The 13,980-nt window shown below is 42.3% G+C and overlaps 1 protein-coding gene across 3 annotated transcripts; it reads left to right on the top strand.

Annotated features, from left to right (window-relative positions):
- The first annotated feature begins 575 nt into the window (after window positions 1-575).
- Window positions 576-11,739, top strand: LOC145860374 (tapasin). 3 transcript variants are annotated; one of them, XM_082961143.1, is made up of 9 exons: window positions 1,855-2,146; window positions 4,418-4,600; window positions 6,467-6,715; window positions 7,000-7,359; window positions 7,620-7,943; window positions 8,216-8,314; window positions 8,463-8,491; window positions 10,326-10,362; window positions 11,176-11,739. In XM_082961143.1, exons 1-8 carry the CDS (start codon window positions 2,089-2,091, stop codon window positions 10,335-10,337), a joined length of 1,314 nt encoding a protein of 437 aa, XP_082817269.1. In that variant the 5' UTR covers window positions 1,855-2,088; the 3' UTR covers window positions 10,338-10,362; window positions 11,176-11,739. The 3 variants fall into 3 exon arrangements, with proteins under 3 accessions (XP_082817270.1, XP_082817269.1, XP_082817268.1); XM_082961144.1 differs by lacking the exon at window positions 1,855-2,146 and adding an exon at window positions 576-865 and having other exon boundaries at window positions 10,326-11,739; XM_082961142.1 differs by having other exon boundaries at window positions 10,326-11,739.
- The last annotated feature ends 2,241 nt before the right edge of the window (window positions 11,740-13,980 follow it).

Genomic DNA, 13,980 nt, shown 5'->3' with positions numbered 1-13,980 from the left:
TGACCTACTCTACCATAGAAAATAACATCTTACTATAGTCAGGACGTGACAGAATCCTGTATTTCTACTGCAGACATCACACAACATGAGTGACTGAGATGAGATGCACTGAGATGCAGAGCCTTAGACCGTTGCACCACTCGGGAGCCCACTAGGTCTTGCAGGCCTAGTTCTTACAATGGCCTTGACTCAAATCAGGAGGAGGATTATTTTGACATGAAAAAGGAGAAACAATTTATTCTTTCTATAGTATTCTCAGGGGGCTTGTGGTTTGGGAGGATGACATAATAGAGCTATATGTATCTCAGGCTAAGGTCTATGGAATTTATTTGGCGTACTGTATGTAACCCATTGAAGGAGGCGCATCATGTTGGATTTAGCTCCATTTAATATTAAATTATTTTATATCATCACATTGAAAAACAGCAATAAAATAATACATCATAGAAATGCAATGGAAAGTACTGTGTACACACACACAGAAACACAGAAACACACATACAGAGGAGGGTGGAGTCAAACACTGTTGAGGTAAATCCTACACCCTTTCCTGAAAGAGAGTCAGTATGCAGCCATCTTGTGTCTATCTACCCTCCATCGTGAGATGTCCGACACACTGACACATCTAGTCTAGGAGCCTATATAGTACATGGTTTTCATATCCAAACTGCTGTGTGGGATGTTGGACTATTACATTGACACATTATTTGTTTGTTAGCCTACATTATTTTCACTTAAAAAGGGGTTTTGTGTCACAACGACTTCAGGCTACTGAAAGAACTAGAACAGAGCCAGTGGACACTGGCTGAAACTCTTTGATCATAACTACAGTAACAGGCCTACACATCCAACCAAGTCATCTTTGGTAATTATTTCTCATTTTTTCTCCCCAATTAAAATCTGTTCTGGAATTGTTGCCACTCCCACAGTGTGTTCTGGTATGTGTGTGAAGAGGATAACCAAATCAAGTTCAGTTAGTATATAGCACTTGGGTTGACTTTTGTTTGTCTTTGTAGCTCCGTGGAAAAGTTTCCTCAAGGTACAGATCTAGGATCAGCTTCTCCTCCCCCCTAATCTTAACCATTGTGGGGAAGATTCTAAACTGACCTAAGATCAGCGTTTTTAAGGCAACTTCACCATACTCCGTCACGTAGAAGTTGCCTGTCATCACAAATCTGTGTGTGCGTGCGTGACATGAAATAGTTCTCTTGAGCTGTACTGTTCCGTTTGTTGTCCACAGATTCCCTAAATCCTTGTTTCTTTAGAAATTATGTGATCTTGACCATTCTTGTGAGCGGTGTAGTGTTGGAGCGCCATCTTGTGTTGATTGTGCATTCTGCAATGTGTGCACAAGCTCTCTTGAGTTTGGAACTCAATTTATTTTTCACGTTTTTGCATTTGTCCCTCATAAAATCAGTGTATTGACTTATTTTTACCACTGAGTTTCTTTATTTCTTCACAACTTATTCCAGGTCCTAATAGGCCTACTTATGGTTATTATGGTTATTATGTGCAAAAAGAGACAACCTCAGGCATTTCAACGGTGGCGCGCACAGCAAAAGGCAGCCAGGGAGACATGCATTTAACCAAATACCCTGCGCTAATATTGAAATAGAACTGCGACTTTATTCTAAACATTTTGACTTTATTCACGAAATTAAATGTCGAGTTTATGCTTGAAATATTGCCAATTTATTCACGAAATGTTATTTCGACTTTTTTTTCTCGAAGTTGAAATATTGCCACTTTATTCTAGAAATATTTCCAGTTTTTTAAAGTACTATATTGCAAAAAATAATAATCAAAGTACCAGCTGTCACTGTTTATTTTTTTTCCTCTTCACTTGGCCCTAATACTCTTCCGTAGTTTCTAAACCGTACATACTGGACTATTTTTGTTTTTACTGTATAACATGGTGCTTTGTCTATGTCTCGTCTGGCTATGCGCATGTCAGTGTCTGTCTGCAAAATGAAAGTGAAAGTAGAGTTTGCTGTGGGGAGTTACAGTGGAACTCTGAAGACATATTTCTCCAAATTTTTTCTTATCCATCAGACTACAGAATAGTCGAGGACACTGTCGAAAACTAACATGACCAATATATCAACAATATTGCAATCCTTTCTTGCCTTTAGTTACTTCATGCACGGTAAATTGGTCAGCTTTTCTTACTGCACATTTGATATGGTGATGGATGTGTTACTGGTGGCACTGTTACTGTATCTTCTGTATACTCAATTAACCTTAGGTTGTAGCTAATTACAATAAATGAAAAAAACTTTATTGAGTTAAAGGGGCAATCAGCAGCTGCTACATTCATTTTTGGACTTATAAATTAATGATATGTACCCATTGATTCTTGAAGAATATAATTTATAAATGGATCATGAGTTTAGTTCAAATGTCGTATCCCACAAAATATAATCTAGAGTGGTCGCATTTCTCCAGCCCCATTCCCCTGAAACAGTGGTGGGGAGGTCGCTTTGTTATTGGTTTAACTGCTGATTTAAGAATAGATACTTTGCATAATATACTGCTCAAAAAAATAAAGGGAACACTTAAACAACACATCCTAGATCTGAATGAAAGAAATAATTTTATTAAATACTTTTTTCTTTACATAGTTGAGAATGTGCTGACAACAAAATCACTTAAAAATAATCAATGGAAATCCAATTTATCAACCCATGGAGGTCTGGATTTGGAGTCACACTCAAAATTAAAGTGGAAAACCACACTACAGGCTGATCCAACTTTGATGTAATGTCCTTAAAACGAGTGAAAATTAGGCTCAGTAGTGTGTGTGGCCTCCACATGCCTGTTTGACCTCCCTACAACGCCTTGGAATGCGTTGTAGGGAGGTCAAGGAGGTGGCGGATGGTCTCCTGAGGGATCGCCTCCCAGACCTGGACTAAAGCATCCGCCAACTCCTGGACAGTCTGTGGTGCAACGTGGCGTTGGTGGATGGAGCGAGACATGATGTCCCAGATGTGCTCAATTGGATTCAGGTCTGGGGAACGGGCGGGCCAGTCCATACCATCAATGCCTTCCTCTTGCAGGAACTGCTTACACACTCCAGCCACATGAGGTCTAGCATTGTCTTGCATTAGGAGGAACCCAGGGCCAACTGCACCAGCATATGGTCTCACAAGGGGTCTGAGGATCTCATCTCGGTACCTAATGGCAGTCAGGCTACCTCTGGCGAGCACATGGAGAGCTGTGCAGCCCCCCAAAGAAATGCCACCCCACACCATGACTGACCCACCGCCAAACCGGTCATGCTGGAGGATGTTGCAGGCAGCAGAACGTTCTCCACCGCGTCTCCAGACTCTGTCACGTCTGTCACGTGCTCAGTGTGAACCTGCTTTCATCTGTGAAGAGCACAGGGCGCCAGTGGCGAATTTGCCAATCTTGGTGTTCTCTGGCAAATGCCAAACATCCAGCACGGTGTTGGGCTGTAAGCACAAACCCCACCTGTGGACGTCGGGCCCTCATACCACCCTCATGGAGTCTGTTTCTGACCGTTTGAGCAGACACATGCACATTTGTGGCCTGCTGGAGGTCATTTTGCAGGGCTCTGGCAGTGCTTCTCCTGCTCCTCCTTGCACAAAGGCGGAGGTAGCGGTCCTGCTGCTGGGTTGTTGCCCTCCTACGGCCTCCTCCACGTCTCCTGATGTACTAGCCTTTCTCCTGGTAGCGCCTCCATGCTCTGGACACTACGCTGACAGACACAGCAAACCTTCTTGCCACAGCTCGCATTGATGTGCCATCCTGGATGAGCTGCACTACCTGAGCCACTTGTGTGGGTTGTAGACTCCGTCTCATGCTACCACTACAGTGAAAGCACCGCCAGCATTCAAAAGTGACCAAAACATCAGCCAGGAAGCATAGGAACTGAGAAGTGGTCTGTGGTCCCCACCTGCAGAACCACTCCTTTATTGGGGGTGTCTTGCTAATTGCCTATAATTTCCACCTGTTGTCTATTCCATTTGCACAACAGCATGTGAAATTTATTGTCAATCAGTGTTGCTTCCTAAGTGGACAGTTTGATTTCACAGAAGTGTGATTGACTTGGAGTTACATTGTGTTGTTTAAGTGTTCCCTTTATGTTTTTGAGCAGTGTATATACCTTGTAGAAAATGCACACGGGAAAACAGCCCTATATAAAGCTGGCATATTCATTTACATGCAGTTGAATAGAGATTTAGAGTTATTTTCACAGTCTTAATGCTAAGCATGTATCATTACTCAATAACTTGTTTCTATTCTGATTGCCTTTTCATACCCATCCATATTCTACAGTAGTCTACATCACTTCACCCATAGAGATACAGTTTTGTTCTATTTAATTCTGTTTTTTCACATACCCACATTGGTTGGCTTCACATTCACACAACTCCCTCATCCTTCTCTCTTCCAGTCTATGGAGCAAGTTGTCCAGTTCTGGAGTGCTGGTTTGTCCAGGAGAAACCAGGTGGGGGCTTCCATGCTGCTATGAGCCAGGAGAAGTCACTACTTTACATCAATACAGACCCAGACAGTGAAGAAACCAGATCAAAGCAGGGACCATCTACAGACCATGATAGAGTCTACTACGTCACTGGTCAGTATTTATCGTTATATACAGTTGAAGTCGGAAGTTTACATACACTTAGGTTGGAGTCATTAAAACTTGTTTTTCAACCACTCCACAAATGTATTGTTAACAAACTATAGTTTTGGCAAGTCGGTTAAGACATCTACTTCATGCATGACACAAGTAATTGTTCAAATAATTGTTTACAGACAGATTATTTCACTTATAATTCACTGTATCACAATTCCAGTGGGTCAGAAGTTTACATACACTAAGTTGACTATGCCTTTAAACAGCTTGGAAAATTCCAGAAAATGATGTCATGGCTTTAGAAGCTTCTGATAGGCTAATTGACATAATTTGAGTCAGTTGGAGGTGTACCTGTGGATGTATTTCAAGGCCTACCTTCAAACTCAGTGCCTCTTCACTTGACATCATGGAAAAATCAAAAGAAATCAGCCAAGACCCTTGAAAAACAATTGTAGACCTCCACAAGTCTGGTTCATCCTTGGGAGCAATTTTCAAACACCTGAAGGTACCACGTTCATCTGTACAAACAATAGTATGCAAGTATAAACACCATGGGACAATGCAGCCATCCTACCGCTCAGGAAGGAGACACGTTCTGTCCCCTAGAGATGAACGTACTTTGGTGCGAAAAGTGCAAATCAATCCCAGAACAACAGCAAAGGACCTTGTGAAGATGCTGGAGGAACAGGTACAAAAGTATCTATATCCACAGTAAAACAAGTCCTATATTGACATAACCTGAAAGGCCGCTCAGCACTAAGAAGCCACTGCTCTAAAACCGCCATAAAAAAGCCAGACTACAGTTTGCAACTGCATATGGGGACAGAGATCGTACTTTTTGGAGAAATGTCCTCTGGTCTGATGAGACAAAAATAGAACTGTTTGGCCATAATGACCATCGTTATGTTTGGAGGAAAAGGGGGGAGGCTTGCAAGCCAGAGAACACCATCCCAACCGTGAAGCACGGGGGTGGCAGCATCATGTTGTGGTGGTGCTTTGCTGCAGGAGGGACTGGTGCACCTCACAAAATAGATGGCATCATGAGGAACAAAACTTATGTGGATATATTGAAGAAACATTTCAAGACATCAGTCAGGGAAGTTAAAGCTTGGTCGCAAATAGGGTCTTCCAAATGGACAATGACCCCAAGCATACTTCTAAAGTTGTGGCAAAATGGCTTAAGGACAACAAAGTCAAGGTATTGGAGTGTCCATCACAAAGCCCTGACCTCAACCCTATAGAAAATTTGTGGGCAGAACTTAAAAAGTGTGTGCAAGCAAGGAAGCCTACAAATCTGACTCAGCTACACCAGCTCTGTCAGGAGGAATGGGCCAAAATTCACCCAACTTATTGTGGGAAGCTACCCGAAATGTTTGACCCAAGTTAAACAATTTAAAGGCAATGCTACCAAATACTAATTGAGTGTATGTAAACTTCTGACCCACTGGAAATGTGATGAAAGAAATAAAAGCTGAAATAAATCCTTCTCTACTATTATTCTGACATTTCACATTCTTAAAATAAAGTGGTGATCCTAACTGACCTAAGACAGGGAATGTTCAGTAGGATTAAATGTCAGGGATTGTGAAACTGAGTTTAAAAGTATTTGGCTAAGGTGTATGTAAACTTCCGACTTCAACTGTATTAAATAGGACAATCTCTTTAGAAATTATGCCTGATTTGAGTGACAAACCAGTGGCTGTTACAGGTGCAGTCAATCAATTTGGTGTGACACCAAGCCTGTAATTTAAATCATACAAGGCTACAAGAGCGTTGCCATTTTAGGCAGAGCTTTTCAGAAAAATAAATGTTATTTAATTGAAAGGATAACTTCAATAGACAAATCTCCCCCTCTCTCCTCAGACCCAGCAGCTACCCTCTGCAGTTCTTCTATGCACCCACCAGAAGGCTCAGTCCAGAAGCCACAGTGTGAGATCAACCCCTTCATGCCCCAGCCATCCACCGTCCAATGGACAGTCCCACTCACGGACTCTGCCCACAGTCCGATCTACCTGCAAGCCGACTGGTACACTGCTGCCTTGCAGGGCTTTGACGGACAGCTGCGCCTCTCCAATGTCATGCGGGCTCCCACGGCAACCAAGGAACCCAAGGGTATGATTGAAAAGGAATGACATTCTTCTTGAGCAAGGGTTGTAAACGTCAGACAGATTGTCATATACTGTATAACCATTACAAGTGATAAAGATGGACTTCTAATCAAAATGACATACAGTTACCAACACCACAGTGATAATGACTTATTATTAACCATCATTGAAATTAATTTGTCACACACCATGAGGAAGTATAGCAACCCGTGATGTTCATTATCACGTAATGTCACAGGTAAGGTAGTGTTAAAAGTGTAACGTCTCTCTCCTACCCCTCTCTCTCAGTGCTGCTCAGTGTGTCCAGTAGAACCTTCATGATCCGTTCCAGACTCGGGGAACCAGTTGTTCTAGACTGTGGGTTCTGGGTGGATGCCTCTTCTCCTCTCTCTGGCTCTGGCTTCGCTGTGGAGTGGCGCTACCAGTTCAGGGGCGATGGCCGTCTGGTCCTGGCTTACGACGGCAAGACAGACCGATTTGCAGAGATCCAGGAAGAGGGAGCGGGGCTAGACTTCACGGCTCTGCACGAGACAGGAAATGCATCACTGATCCTGCAGGAAGCTGAAGTGCGCCACTCAGGAACCTACATCTGCACGGTGTACTTGCCCTATCTCCTGGCTCAGGTGGCAGTGGAGCTGGAGATAGTAGGTGAGGAGAGATGAATATGCTTGTTTAGTCGGCCAAAACTAAACCATTGCAATGTTTGTTTCAGAACTGTTTGGTAGAATCTCAACCCCTTTGTCATTACATATTTATTCACTGAAATAACTACTGCAACTCCTTATACAGTACATTCTTATAATGGTATGTCATGGTCAACTGAATGTCATTCGATTACATGCCATAAGTGTGTATTATCCTATCTTACCTCATTCTCTCCCTCCTCTTTCTCCCTCTATCTCTCCCAGAGCCTCCTTCCCTCTCCATCTTCCCCTCCCCGCTCCCTCTCTCCATGCCCGGCCAGGTGGTGACGGTGCAGTGCGAGGCGTCAGGATTCTACCCCCTCTCCCTGGAGTTCCACTGGGTGTTAACAGGGCCGGGCGGTAGGGTCAGCCCCCTGGGTCAGGGCAGTGTGACGGGCCACAGACAGGGCCCAGACAGCACCTACAGCCAGACCAGCCGTGTGGAGTTGGATTCAGCCAAGCTAGACCTGGGCCGCGGCGGGGAGGTCACCTGTGTGGCCGTCCTCCGTGGAGGCACCCGGCGGGCCAGCGTCACCCTCAATATCACTGGTGAGAGAATTTAATAGAGCTGCATTAAGTTTATGGATGTTACCCCTATCCATTGATTCAGAGACAGATATTTCTATCCCTGTAAAGGCAAAGGTTAGGATTGGAGTAAGGTCATCTGATCCTAGATCTGTGGTTATGGTCAGTGTCTCTAGGCACACTAGTATAATTACTGATATGCAATTATATTGATCTGAAAAGTCAAAAACATTTGACTTGATACAACACTCATGCGTATGTCTTAAATTTACTCCCTCTCTCTTCACCCCAATCAGGTGTCAGTGCTCCCTCCATTGAGGACTATATGGCGATGGTTGCTGTGGCCCTGGGGATCTATGGTTTGATCAAGGTCGTCTCCTGGACTTTTAGCTCTGGTAACTACAATCAGTTTGAACTAAGACACACAAAAACTACACTAATGTAACGTAAGATGTTGAAGCCGTAAAGCGACTGTGTCCATCCAAAGAATGAATTTGGATCTTGTTTGTCAATCTAATGCTTGTCCTTTTCTTGTCTTTATAGGGTCCGATGTTGCTTACACACAAGAGAAGGTGATTACGCTTTCATAAATGTTGTCAGACATATTTTGTACTTACATGTAACTACTATGTACAGTGCCTTTGGAAAGTATTCAGACCCCTTGACTTTTTCCACATTTTGTTACATTACAGCCTTATTCTAAAATGGATTAGATCGTTTTTTCCCCCTCATCAATCTACACACAATAACCCATAATGACAAAGCGAAAAATTTTGCAAATGTATTAAATAAAAAACGGACATATTCTTTTTACATACTGTAAGTATTCAGACCCTTTACTCAGTACTTTGTTGAAGCACCTTTGGCAGTGATTACAGCCTTGAGTCTTCTTGGATAGGACGCTACAAGCTTGGCACACCTGTATTTGGAGAGTTCCTCCCATTCTTCTCTGCAGATCCTCTCAAGCTCTGTCAGGTTGGATGGGGAGCGTCACTGCACAGCTATTTTCAGGTCTCTCCAGAGATGTTCGAAGCCACTCCTGTGTTGTCTTGGCTGTGTGCTTAGGGTTGTTGTCCTGTTGGAAGGTGAACCTTCGCCCCAGTTTGAGGTCCTGAGCGCTCTGGAGCAGGTTTTCATCAAGGATCTCTCTAAACTTTGCTCCGTTCATCTTTCCCTCGATCCTGACAAGTCTCCCAGTCCCTGCCACTTAAAAACATCCCCACAGCATGATGCTGCCACCACCGTGCTTCACCGTAAGGATGGTGCCAGGACGTGACGCTTGGCATTCAGGCCAAAGAGTTCAATCTTGGTTTCATCAGAACAGAGAATCTTGTTTCTCATGGTCTGAGAGTCCTTTAGGTGCCTTTTGGCAAACTCCAAATGGAATGTCATGTGCCTTTTACTGAGGAGTGGCTTCCGTCTGGCCACTCTACCATAAAGGGCTGATTAGTGGAGTGCTGCAGAGATGGTTGTCCTTCTGGAAGGTTCTCCCATCTCCACAGAGGAACTGGAGCTCTGTCAGAGTGACCATTGGGTTCTTGGTCACTTTCCTCAACCAAGGCCCTTCTCCCCCGATTGCACAGTTTGGCCGGGCGGCCAGCTCTAGGAGGAATCTTGGTGGTTCCAAACTTCTTCCATTTAAGAATGGAGACCACTTATGTAAATAAGGTATTTCTGTTTTTTATTACATTTCTAAAAACCTGTTTTCTTTGTCATTATGGGGTATTGTGTGTAGATTTGAGGACAATTTTTATTTAATAACTGTCACGATCGTCAGATGAAGTAGACCAAGGTGCAGCGTGGTGAGCGTACATTTTCCTCTTTATTGAAATAACGCCAGCAAAACCAATAAACATTACAAAACGACCGTGAAGCTTACAGGGCAAAGTGCCACAAACAAAGTTAACTACCCACAAGGACAGGTGGGAAAAAGGGCTACCTAAGTATGGCTCTCAATCAGCGACAACGAAGTACAGCTGTCCCTGATTGAGAGCCATACCTGGCCAAAACAAAGAAATACAAAACATAGAAAATAGAACATAGAATGCCCACCCAAATCATACCCTGACCAAACCTAAATAGAGACATAAAAAGGCTCTCAGGTCAGGGCGGGACAATAACTTTTAGAATAAGTCTGTAAAATAACAAAATGTGGAAAAGGGGAAGAGGTTTGAATACTTTCCGAATGCACTGTATCTATGTATATTTCCCAGCTAACACTGTCTTTCCCAAAACTGTTTTTATCTCAAGCTGTGTCCCTCTAGTTAAAACTCCAGCCCCTGGATTACTATATAATATGATGACATTATCTTTTGTGTATTTTGAATGAGATCTTTGGATTTCTCCCATTGTCTGTTTTGTTAGTTTACACACATTGGGCTCATCCTTGTCCTCTCTCAATTACAGAAAGTGAAGTAAATGTGGAAACACCTGGGATTTCCAGGTGAGTGTGTAATGGAACAAAGCTGGAATTTCAGGAATAAAAGTGTACAGTTTGTGGAAGGTGGTACATGGAAATAAGATATTTAGTTTCTGACAGCAGTTGACAATAAATTTATCTGACAAGAATATTGTAAATGTCACAAGTATCTTCGTCTTCTGACGATAATGCGAAATCGTCATCGGAAAAGGTAGACCAATACGCAGCAGGTGTGCAGTTGTTCATTTTGAACATTTAATTAAATCAACACGAATACAAAAACAACAAACAAGAAAACGAACGATAAACTGACAGTCTGCAAAGCATAGGCTCAACACAGAACAATCACCCACAAAATACACACAAACATACCCTAATATATGGGACTCTCAATCAAAGGCAGATAGACAACACCTGCCTTCAACTGAGAGTCCCAACCCCAATTAACCAAACATAGAAACACACACACTAGACTAACCATAGAATACAAACATAGACCATCAACCAAAACCCCGGAAATACTAAATCAAACACCCTTTACACAAACACACCACCCCGAACCACATAAAACAAATACCCTCTGCCACGTCCTGACCAAACTACAAAAACAATTAACCTTATACTGGCCAGGACGTGACAGTAAAAAATATTTTAGTTGTAAAGATATTTTAATAGATGACTGATTTAAATATTGACAAATTAAACTACTGTTTTATAACAGTGTGAGAATGAATCTCTCGAAGAAGGGGAAAGGGAAATGGGGACTAGTCAGTTGTACAACTGAATGCGTTCAACTGAAATGTGTCTTCTGCATTTAACCCAACCCCTCTGAATCAGAGAGGTGCAGGGGGCTGCCTTAATCGACATCCACGTCTTCGGAGCCCGGGGAACAGTGGGTTAACTGCCTTGCTCAGGGGCAGAACTAAATATTTTTACCTTGTCAGCTCAGGGATTCGATCCAGCAACCTTTCGGTTACTGGCCCAACCCTCTAACCACTAGGAGACTAAGAGACTTGTGCATATGAGCGTGTGTACCTGTGGATGCAGATAATTTTATGTTGTGTTATTAGTAGTTCTAATTGGTTAATGGACCCTGTATTTAAAGATTGAACCCTGTCATTATTTGCTTCCTATGGATTCTGAAAGTAATCTTTTCAATTGGATTTTTTTTAAATCATCATGGAAGTGTGTTTATATATTGTTTTCATTTTGTTTGTTTTGGGTAATATTTAATTATATCTTGCCTTGTATAGGCTACTGTGAAGAGTTATTTTCTTATTGATGTTCCTACCATCACATCAGAGTTGTTAGATTAATGTGCCGTCAGGAATGAGCAACAGCTTTGAGAAAATGAAGACTATTTGTGATGAGATGTAATAAAGCCTTTGTTCATCTTCAAAACAGTTTTGCCTGTTTAATTGGTGTTATTGGTCATGTGATAAGAAGTACTTATCATATGAAAATCCTAGGATCTTTTGACTAGGGGTGCTTCAGCTTCCACACAACTTCACTCAAGGATGTGAATACTTACTTGATGTTTTTCTTTGGTTTTAACCTAGCTGACTAAACTCAACTCGACAATGGAGTTGAGCAGCGATGAGTGTGGACATCACGTCACTGTCAGTCGATACTTGTACAAACGTTGATTCTTTAATGCATACCTTGTACATTTGTTGGTCCTGTGTAACCGCGTTAATTTATTTTGGTTCTGTAATCCCTAGTTTTTGATAAAAGCAGCCCCTTCCAACATGAAAAAAATCTGCTGTGCAATGATGGGCTGCTTTGAGTTTAAGGATGCCTTTATGTCGCCCCAAACGGTTCAGACACTAGAGACAGAAGTTGGCACATCAGTATTACCAATTTCAGACAAGTCCCGTGACACTTGTGGGGGTCGTAGAGCAAAACGGAGAACACCGTAGAACAAAACAGGGAACATCCATAGAGTAAAACGGAGAACACCGTAGAGCAAAATAGGGAACACCCATAGCGTAAAATGGGGAACACCATTGTATTCGTGCGAGTCTCATTTTTCCATAGTGGTCATAGTTTGTAGGCCAACCCGTTTGGACTCTACAGATGTTTTCGTGAGAAGACCTATTTTCGGGCTGTCTCATGGTCTGACAAACACCCCTGTAGTTCGGCTACCTTCCACCGCAGATGCGGATAGCCAGATGTGGTGGATTGAGATGCAGCCCATGCAACAAAAAGAAACATATCTCTAGCTTAAATTGATGGATTTTGATGTTTTTTTATATATATATTACATAGATTGATGCACAGGTGCAGTAATAGACTCTTGAGGATTTTAACGAACAGCGGATCCCTTGGCAGAGGTCCTGTAAAACGCTACTTTTATTGTAGCGCCCAAAGGAGAAAACGGGGATACACAGGACAAATATAGGTACAAGGTAGGCATTAAAGAATGGACACTTTTACAAGTATCGACTGACCGGTGCAGTCAGCCCCTACTCATCACTACTCAACTCCATTGTAAATCATGGAGATGAGTTTTTGGCTAGTTTTTACCATATGGTTGTACTCTCAGAGGCAAGGATCGCAACTGTATTTGCCTAATCCCTGATCCCTATTTATTTATTTATTTATTTAATTTGATATTTTATCAACAATACAGTAAATACACATACAAACGACGACATCATACTAACATCAACAGCTGCCCAGACCCACCAGCCCTCCCCTCACCTCTATCTCCAGTGGCCATATCACTTTAAGCTACATGGCCTTCCCTGATCCAAAATTAAAGATAACAAATGTATACATATTTGGCTATTCACTTGTGTTTTATCTAAATAGGTTCTGAGACTGATAAGATAAATATTGATAGCCTAAAAAATAAAACATTATAATAATAACATATATACATACACTACCGGTCAAAGGTTTTAGAACACCTACTCATTCAAGGGTTTTTCTTTATTTGTACTATTTTCTACATTGTTCAATAATAGTGAAGACATCAAAACTATGAAATAACACATGGAATCATGTAGTAACCAAAAAAGTGTTAAACAAATCAAAATATATTTTATATTTGAGATACTATATCTTCACATAGTCACCCTTTGCCTTAATGACAGCTTTGCACGCTCTTGGCATTCTCTCAACACGCTTCACCTGGAATGCTTTTCCAACAGTCTTGAAGGAGTTCCCACATATGCTGAGCACATGTTGGCTGCTTTTCCTTCACTCTGCAGTCCGACTCATCCCAAACCATCTCATTTTGGTTGAGGTCGGGAGATTGTGGAGGCCAGGTCATCTGATGCAGCACTCCATCACTCTCCTTCTTGGTAAAATAGCCCTTACACAGCCTGGAGGTGTGTTGGGTCATTGTCCTGTTGAAAAACAAATGATAGTCCCACTAAGCCCAAACCAGATGGGATGGCATATCGCTGCAGAATGCTGTGGTAGCCATGCTGGTTAAGTGTGCCTTGAATTCGAAATAAATCACAGTGTTACCAGCAAAGCATCCGCACACCATAACACCTCCTCCTCCATGCTTTACGGTGGAAAATACACATGCAGAGATCATCTGTTCACCCACACCGCGTTTCATAAAGACACAGCGGTTGGAACCAAAAATCTCCAATTTGGACTCCAGACCAAAGGACCAAATTTCCACCA

Source organism: Salmo salar, chromosome 14 (genome assembly GCF_965601325.2).
Source record: "Salmo salar chromosome 14, fSalSal1, whole genome shotgun sequence".
In the NCBI taxonomy this organism is placed as follows: Eukaryota; Metazoa; Chordata; class Actinopteri; order Salmoniformes; family Salmonidae; genus Salmo; species Salmo salar.
This window is presented reverse-complemented; position numbering and strand designations above follow the sequence as displayed.